Source organism: Gossypium hirsutum, chromosome D06 (genome assembly GCF_007990345.1).
Source record: "Gossypium hirsutum isolate 1008001.06 chromosome D06, Gossypium_hirsutum_v2.1, whole genome shotgun sequence".
Taxonomy (NCBI): Eukaryota; Viridiplantae; Streptophyta; class Magnoliopsida; order Malvales; family Malvaceae; genus Gossypium; species Gossypium hirsutum.
In genome coordinates this window covers 63,675,038-63,684,506 of record NC_053442.1, presented here as the reverse complement: position 1 = coordinate 63,684,506, position 9,469 = coordinate 63,675,038, and the positions used below count along the sequence as shown (strand labels likewise).

The 9,469-nt window shown below is 30.9% G+C and overlaps 1 protein-coding gene across 1 annotated transcript; it reads right to left on the bottom strand.

Annotated features, from left to right (window-relative positions):
* Positions 1–366: 366 nt before the first annotated feature.
* On the bottom strand, positions 367–1,759 carry LOC107962412 (probable CCR4-associated factor 1 homolog 6). The gene is made up of 2 exons (XM_016898796.2): positions 1,489–1,759; positions 367–1,395 (listed from the first exon to the last, which is right to left on the bottom strand). Exon 2 carries the CDS (start codon positions 1,326–1,328, stop codon positions 504–506), a length of 825 nt encoding a protein of 274 aa, XP_016754285.1. The 5' UTR covers positions 1,329–1,395; positions 1,489–1,759; the 3' UTR covers positions 367–503.
* Positions 1,760–9,469: the final 7,710 nt, after the last annotated feature.

Genomic DNA, 9,469 nt, shown 5'->3' with positions numbered 1-9,469 from the left:
CAAACTAATCCTTTCTATTAAACATCAGTTTTTAACAGTAAAAATGGATGAAAGTTTTAACAGAATGACACTTTGCTCTTTGATCTAATGTACAATGATTAATTTACCATTTTTGTGAGTAGAGGGGACAAAATGAAATCTGACTCCCCATTCTAACACTTTTGTAATGGACATCAAGCTTAGCAGCCTCAAAAGTAATGCATTGCTTTCAAAAGCTGCTCATAGAAGATGGCAAAAACACATTCTTAGCTAGAACAAGTATTGCTATCATCGAGATTAGATTCCATCATGTGATGCACCACTAACATGTATATAAACCACAAAAAGAATCTATGATGCAGAAAAAGAGAGAATCAAGGAGAACAATAAACATAAGAAATATTGATAAAAATTACGAAAATTGTTTGGCCAAAGCGTACATTGAAGTGCGGGGATACATCGCACACACTCGTACCGACAAACAAAACCTTTTTTCTTTAGTTTCTATTACTTTTTTTTCATTCTCAATACGTACTCTGTCCATTCTCAACACCTAAACCATATAACACACCGGAATACTTTTCCAACGAACCACTAAAGAAATTCTCCTTCAGTTTCCTGAATGTACAAGCCGTGAGCAAACTATCTGAACCTGCTTGATGACAAATCCCAACTCTTTCCACTTCCAATAACTCCGCGAGCTTATTCAATCCACCGTGCAAACTATTGCAAAACTTCATCAAATGTTTGATATCATACAAAGTGGGAAAGTAAATGTTTAGCAAACTAAAGAATCCAACTTGTGTATCTGGCAAATTCTGGCAAGTTAAGAGCTTAAGCAAATACCCGAAATCGTAACCACTATGGAAAGTAACCCAATGCACATTGTCATTCAAAACAATCCCTGATGACATTAAAAGTTCACCAAATCTCATTGCATCAATGCCCTTTTCATTGTTTTTCTTGAAATCAATCCCACTTTGTCTTAAAAGCTCGATAGAATCATTAGCGAACACATCTTTGTTGACGTTAAATTCGCGGAAATTGAATTGCCAAATGCAGTATTTATCAGTTCCACATGTAGGTAAGTTCCCTTTCTCATCTGAGAAAGTAAGACCTAATTGAACAAGTTTTAACATATCAACATTGTCTTTCAAAGTTTGATAGTGATAATCATAACTGCTTTTGAAATAACCTACGGGACGTAATACAATGCCTGGGAATTCAGTATCCATGGCAACATAAGGATAATCATCAACTATTTCACGAATCAAAGCAAATTCTTCCTCAACGTTATCATCCCATACCTCACGGATATGAATTGAATCGCTCTTTGGCAATAAAGACATCACTTGAAAACCCAAAAGAGAAATTTTATAAAAGATTCGGATTCAATTTGAAGAAGAAAACACAAATCTGCAAAAATTATAATAAATTTTAAGGCTACAAATCATCTAAATAATGAACCCAGAAATGAATCTCGAACAATAACACGAAAGAGAAACTTACCTTGAATTGGGGGAAATTTTGGGGTTTTTTTTTCTAGGGAAACAAACACAGAAAGGCGAGTTCTAGAGAGAGAAAATTCCTGAAAGTTCTTTCCTTTCACTCTCTCTCTCTCTCTAGGACTTCCTGTTTGGAATATTATTGGAGGTCCTAAAATGGGGTTTCATTTTTTTTTTTTAATTTCTTTTTGGTCTTAAGAAGAAATGGTCGTAATTGTTTGTTTTTTTTTTTCTTTTTTATTTATTGTTTTGTTTGTTTCCTGAGAAAACTTGGTTTTTTTTTTCTTTTGTTTTAATGAAATCTAAACAGAAATTTACCCACATAACAGTTCGCAGATTTCAATTTTTCTAAAACCAAACTTTCAACCGTTTCGATTTTACGGTTTATAAAATGAATATTTGAATATTCCTTTAATGCTTCAAATTCCAATTTCTTCATTAAAAATACAATCTCTTTTATTTTTACAATTTACATTCAACTTATGTAATTTTTTAATATCATTTTTAAACTTGTACATTATTTATTATAAATTTAATATCATTTTCTATCTCTATACTATAACCAATTTCTCACTTTAGCCCTTTTTATTATTGGTCACTTTTACTGTTTATTCTCTCAACTTCTTAATAAACATAAAATTTTAAAATTTCCTAAAAATCCTCAAATTCCAAACAAACCAAATTTTTTAAATTTTTTTGAAGCTTTGCCTACTTATGAGTAAAATTCTTAAATTTGTTCTAAAAACCCTAAAATTTAAAAAAAAATTCACTTAAAAAAATTAAATATATAAAGAATAAAAAAATCATTAAAGTTCCCAAAAAATCATAAAACTCATAAAATCATAAAAAAATAAAAAATAAATATTAATCTATTTTTGAAAATAAAAAAATTTTAAACTCATAAGTATGCCAAACTTCAAAATATTTTAAAAAAATATACTTGTTTGGAATTTCAAGGTTTTTAGAAATTTTTGAATTTTATGGTATTTTTTTACTTGAGAAAACTCAAATTTCCTTAAATTATATCCAAAAATTCATAAAAATGCAACAAAAAAATCCATAAATTTTCCAAGAAAAACATAGAATTCTTAAAAATTTTAAAAACCTAAATTTCCAAAAGAAATGTATTTTTTTTAAAAATGTTATGCAATTTTTAAAATTGTTTGGAAGTTTCCATACTTATAAGTTTTTTTTAAAAAAAATATTTTTCTATAATTTTCAAAAATAAATTATGATTTTTTTTAGTTTCTATAACTATCCAAGTTTTCATTTTTTTTTTGAGAATTTCTTTGGAATTTTTATGACTTTTTTTTTATCTTTAATGATTCTTTAATTTTTTTAGCATGTGGCAACGCATCATTAGTTGGTTTTACTTTCTTAACAAAATATTTTTTAAGGGGCTAACTTGAGTGGCAAAACCAAAGTAGAAGGAACAAAGTGAAAATTTCACTATAACATAGGAGCAAAAATGGAATTAAGCCTTTATTATAATATGCATATCCAAAAATTATTTTTTAAAATAAATATTTTTTAGAGATATCTCAACACCTATAAATACCAAGTTCAATGATCATAGGAGTATGTGTAGTCACTAGTATCTCGACTTAGAACTTCAATGCAACAATATATATATGTATGCACTCTTACAAACACTTTCTAGATGTGGTATCTACATGCTTTCCACACTAATCTTAAATTGATAGAACTTAACACTTTTTGTGTGGTTAGTTTTGGTTATTAAAGATGAATAAGTTTTTCATTTATAATATCTTTTATCATATCTGTTCTTTTTTACACAATATTTAGAACTATCCATAATCCTTCTCTAATCTAAAAATAAGAACTCACGTCCTCCTATATTAGTAATAATGATAATACTAATCGAACTAAAACTCAATCGACATTTTACTTATAAATTTAGATGTTTGGATACGTGTAAGCATTGATTTCAAGGACTTGAGTTTATATTGGGCTTGGAATTTGGTGGTTTAACATTTTTTTTAACATAGTTCCTTTAGTGGAAATGGAATTTGGGCTCTAACATTTTCTATGCAACGTCGCATTGGGTTTTTTTATATTGGGTGGATTTAAGTTTTTTTTAATTTTTTTTTAATAATTATATGTTTTTTATCTAATTTCTATGCAACATCTTTTCAATAATATTAACTCCAAAATTTAAGCTTTATTCAAGAAGATGGAAAAAAATTATACTTTCATTTCTTCTAATCACGTGTTTGATTTTGAAAATTTTCTCTAAAAAAATTAAGAAATTGAACATTTTCCTTATCAAATAAACTAATCCTAAACCCTCATTTTATTTTAATCATTTAAAATTTTCTATTACATAAATTAAATTGAAAATTTATAAATATTTTAAACATAAATAGAAAAGATTTCTTACTTTCTTTTCTTCCTTATCATTATTATTTATTTATGTTTCCATGACTTTATGCGAAATCATAATTAAAAAAAAACGTAGAACTTCATGTGCTCATCAAACTAGTACTTTATCATCCCTCATTCACGATTTCATATCCCAATTTCGGCTGTATATTCAAAAACAATATAAAATTGGTAAAAGGATCTTTTATAGCTTCTTTCAATTTCGATACTGAAAATATTGTTCATTCCCAAAAAAAAATAAGAATAATTTTGAAAGTGAGTAGTTAAGGGCAATTAATTACGGCGTTAATATCTTCTGTTAATTATACATAAATTTGATTGATAAAAAATAAATTTAGTCCTCGATGTTTACATTAACACAATAATTAATTATTTTTAATTACACGTTTTTGAAATTGACAGAAACTAAATTGCTCTACTCCTAATCCTTAAAACATATGATTTGGGAGAATAAATATATATATACATATAAAGAAAAGAAGTCAATAGAAGGATATAGACCAACCATGCCCACGCGGCGTTTGACATAATTATATATATATATATGTGTGTGTATATATACATTGAATATCAAAAGAATAAAGTAAAAAGACGACCAAAAAAACAAACAGCAAATGAAATTCATACTAAAGACGAAAGGATATTTCATGGGAAGAACTTGACAAAGTTGGATAGACCTTAGAAAAATTTACAAGAAAAATAAAATAAAATGAAAATGAGCATGTGGTTCATGAAAGTGTGATGATATCATGCATGGCATCATATTTTTGGAAAACTTTTTCTTTTTCGCTTTAGGCAGCAATGCATGTATGCGTGTGCTTCGGAATCTGCCATGATCTAGGTCAAGAAGACTTCTTTGTAGTTGGTTTGGTTTGGTTGAATAGGGTTGGGTTGAGTTGGAGATAATCAATTTTGTTTTGACTCATTATCAATTTAATCCAAATTAACTTTCTTAATTAGGTTTAACATTTTGTGTTGACTTCACATTCCTACTTGCTACTTGCCATCATTTTGATTTGTTTTTTCATCAATTGAATATCATTACTAAACAGCTTAAAGGGTGTCTTCATTCAGTGCAGAGTGCCTTTGTTTTGAGCCAACTGGTTTGGAGGTCACAATGGAGAGGTTACATTTAAATTGGACATGTCTAAAGCTTATGATCAAGTAGTGTAGGAATATCTCTTTTCGATTATGACAATGATGGGTTTCCCTTCTCTGTAGATTGGTTAGATTTGGAGTTATGTTTCTTTTGATACCTATTTGATAAGGACTAAAATACAGTTTCTTGATTCTTTTAAAGCCAGTTGAGGTTTGCCCTATTAAACCCTATCTCTTCATCTTTATGTTAGAGGGCTTTCCAAACTCCTCCAAAAGGCTATGACGAATGGTTTGTTTAGTGGGTTTGTTTACTAGTGATGATTCTTTATTGTTTTGTAAGGCTCAGGTTGGGGAATTGAACATCATTAAAGGATGCCTTCAAACCTACAATAGTGCTCTAGTAAAACAAAAACAACCTACAATAGTGCTCTAGTAAAACAAAAAACATTAAGGATTTGATTGGGAGGGGTAACTCAATTGATATCTATTTGGGTCCTCTTGTCTCGATTGGTAGAAACAAATCTAGTGTATTAAGTAATCTCAAAAAGCAAATCTAGGATAAAACTCAAAGGTGGCAAGGAAAACTATTGTCCTATGGTGGAAAAAAGTATTCTTATTAAGATGATCATTTAGACGATTCCATCTTACACTATGAATCTCCTTCTCCTTCCTAAAAGCTTTTGCGAGGATTGTTAATAAGTTCTAAATGAGTGAGAATAATGGTAGATCTAAAATGGCCTGGATCTATTGGGATAAGATGTGCTTCTCTAAAGATGATGGAAGGATGAGTTTTCATGTCCTTTATTCGTTAAATCTTGTGATGCTCCCAAATAGATTTGGAGAATCTTGAAAAAAATCAAAAGGGTTTGTTTGTCACTTGTTAAAGGCTTTGAAAATGCTGAACTACTGTTAAGAGATGTAGATACACCTAATTTTTTACTAATTAACAAACCCAGAATGAAAGGAAAATTTAATAGAGCAAGTTTGTTAACACAGTTTAGACCTAACCTATATACAAGGCCTTATCAAGAAAAGAATTTCATTAATAAATCTTATGATACAACCAATTATTTAAGCCCAATCTATCCTAACCCTCGAATAATTGTAGCCTTAGGCAAGTACATTTAAAGTAAAAAAAATCACTCAAAGGAGAAAATTATAAAATAAATAAAATATTCCTCAAAAATGAATTGAATTTTGCACAGTAAACTCTCTCTCAACCACATAACTAAACTATATATCTATAAACTTACAAAGCCTCAACTCTAAGTAAGAGATAAATGAGTTAATAATATAAATTACTTGTTGATTTCTCACCACTTATTATCAACATAAATAATCAATAAGTGACTTGAATTATTGCCAATGTGGTATTTGGTTATCTTCGTTTTATTACAATCAAAATCATCAAATAATTTTTTTAAAATACCAATAAAAAATTTACTTCAATCACATTAGCTATTTTCTTCAATTATCACTTACCCAATAATGCTTGCCTATTCTTATCTCGTCATGTCCTCATATTATCAACCAGAACTTTGTCACCAAAATACCTTTATTAATCTCAAATATTCACATTATGATTTGAGGATTACCAATAAATTTTGTTATTGATTTGTCTTAAATAAAATCAAAATATATCCTAATTCAAAACTACTAATCATATATGGCACAACCTACCTTTAGGTGTGGGTGTGGTATGAGATATACTAACATATGTTCCTATACAGCTTGGTATACCACAGTTTGTGCACTAATAGACTTGTTACTTTCTAAGGTGTTTTTCCTTTTCGTATTGGGTCTTGTTGAACGCTTCTTTGATGTTGAGGAGTTTTCTTATAGTTAGGGACCATTTCCTTCCAAGTTGCACATAGAGCTTAGGGGATGGAAAAGACATTCGTTTGCTGAAGGATAACTAGATTGACTTTTTGGTTATTTAAGCTAGTTCTTTCCTTCTAACATTATAAAGAATATGGCTATTGTAGATTTCTATGAACCTTTGAAGAACTTCTATAATTGTTCTAAAGTGGAAAGTGTCTTAGGTTTAGAGGGTATGGAGGTCACTTTTCAAATAACTTCTTCTAACTCCCTTTACGATTATGTTTCTTGGTTGGGAAAGGACTTGGGATGCTATTTCATGAAGAGTGGTTATACCTTTATTGATCATAAGTGGAGGGGTGATTCCTGTTCCAAGTTGTTATGGTCAAATAAGACTACAGAGATCTTTTATCTCATATCCAAATGTTATAATTAGCTTAGAAAAAGATTTTCTATTGGAAGGTTTTCCATAATATTCTTTCATTTGGTTCTAATTTGGTCAGTAAATGGATAGTTGAAGATAGCAGTTATCATATGTGCAATGCAACTAGTGAGATGTTTTGGCATCTTGTCATAAGGCCACTACCTTCTTGCCAAATGACACCTTTGATAAGATATGTAGTAAACCCGCTTATATGCTCGATAACCTTCTCTTTCCTTTCCAAGGTGAGATTAATGCACCTTGTATACTTCTTTAGAATGTTTGGTATGACATTCTCCCCCACCCAATCTTGTGAAGCCCTTTTCACAAGCTCTTTCATCACGGTTAATCCACCCTACCTTCCCCACTATTTCGAGTGCTTACGTGAAATCAGGATATTAAAGGTCACTCTAATACCACTTATCACGAGGTCATTACCTTCCTCCCAAAAGATATCATGTTTAAATAGTCAGGAATTGGTTGCTTAGAGAAGCCAAATGACTTGAAATTCTTTTAACGTCTAATATTGCTTATTTTATTTTTTAGTTGTGTTGATTGGGAAGTACTTTCTATTTTTTTATTTTTTGTTGGTATTTCAAGTTTCTCCACAATAAATACTACTATGATAATAAAAATGTTGATTTGTAGGATGTGTTGATTGGGCCTGTATGTTTGGAAGGCAATGCATTAAGCATAAGGCTTTGTTTCAAGAACATAAAATCTTACAGGATTGAGTCAATCATTTAAGATTACAAAATCACATCTTATCATATTACGTATCTTCTAAGTTTAGTTTTCCTATTTATCATGGTAGCCCTAAATTTCCTTAAGTGCTTCACTTGGCCACCAAGGCTTCACGTAGATGGGCTTCTCCACATGTTCCATAAATTGGGCCTGTTCAAAGGGGTCAAATGAGCAAATGAGCCCTGTTTCATCAATTAACCTTCATGGGACACTCTTTGTGCATTCGTCACGGGCTTTAATCTGCTGCTCGTGACATAAGAGTGAGCCCTCTCATTTTGTGTTAACTATAAGGAGAAGTCTCTTCTGGGACTGTCTCTAAGTGGTGGCCTACCTCGTTTGGGGTTGCTAAAGTTCTTCAAGATTCATTGAGGGTCCCATTGAACACAAGTATTTATTCTTTGAATTTTATCGCTTTCGGTGAATCTATGGGCTATCTCATAAAGGGAAGATAGCTTCACAAGTGGTTTATTGAATAAATTATATTTTAGGAACTGATGATTAGTATCTGACATAAAGGCCCAAATTGTAAAATCTTTTGGCACATCTTTAATGGCCATTGTTGCGGAGTTGAATCTCTTTACAAAATCTCTTAAGGATTTATCTTTTTGTTGTTTGATTTACATCAGGTATGCTAGTGACTGCTGAAGAGCTTTGTTGGCTAAAAACCTGCTCATGAACATGTCCGCTAACTGTTTAAAATTAGAGATAAAGTGTTATGGAAGTGCTAAATACCAAGCTTGTGCTAAATCTTTCAAGGTCATCGAAAATGCCCTACACTTTACTTAGTCTGAAGCATCTAAAAAATTCATATGATTGGTATAATAGGCCAAATGATCCTAGGGATCCCCATGTCTATCATAAAACATCTTGGGGAACTTGAATGTTAGGGAAACATGGTACAGAGTACCTTAGTCACTTAGGGTTCATTGGAATACTTTCTGGGTAGGCCAGATAATTCTAATTTCTTACAATCTTGCATTTCCTTCCTTAACTTCTACATTTCTCTTCAATTATATATTCATTGAACTACTATATTTGACTACTGTTGTTATCCTTAGGATCAGTTGCACTCCTAGTACCACATTGTAGCTTGTGGGTAGAGTGAGTTGTTTTATCCTTTTGCTCCTAGGGGTTTTTGCCTCTAGGCCTCTTTGGCTGCCCTTAATTTGTCGATGATCTTTTCATTCCTTTCATTCCTTATATCCATGTGCCTCTAGCTTTCTAACTAGGATAAAATTCTACTGTTCCTCATATCTCCTTTGTGGGAGGATAATTGCTCTTCGAGTGCTTTCATTTTATATTGCATTTTAGTAAATTTTTGAGACCCTAATTGGGGGTTTTGAGAGTTTTGATCAAGTAGGGGGTACAAGTATAACCTTGGGGTTAGTAATTGTAATACCATAGTGAGAGGTATTGATAATATTGTTGGTAAGGATTGTATTGTGCTTGCAAATGCTATTGAGTAGCTTGCGTTATGCTTGTTTAGCCATGGCTAACTACA

Coding starts and splice junctions, on each gene's coding strand:
- LOC107962412 (XM_016898796.2), bottom strand. CDS start 1,328: ATGTCTTTATTGCCAAAGAGCGATTCAATTCATATCCGTGAGGTATGG.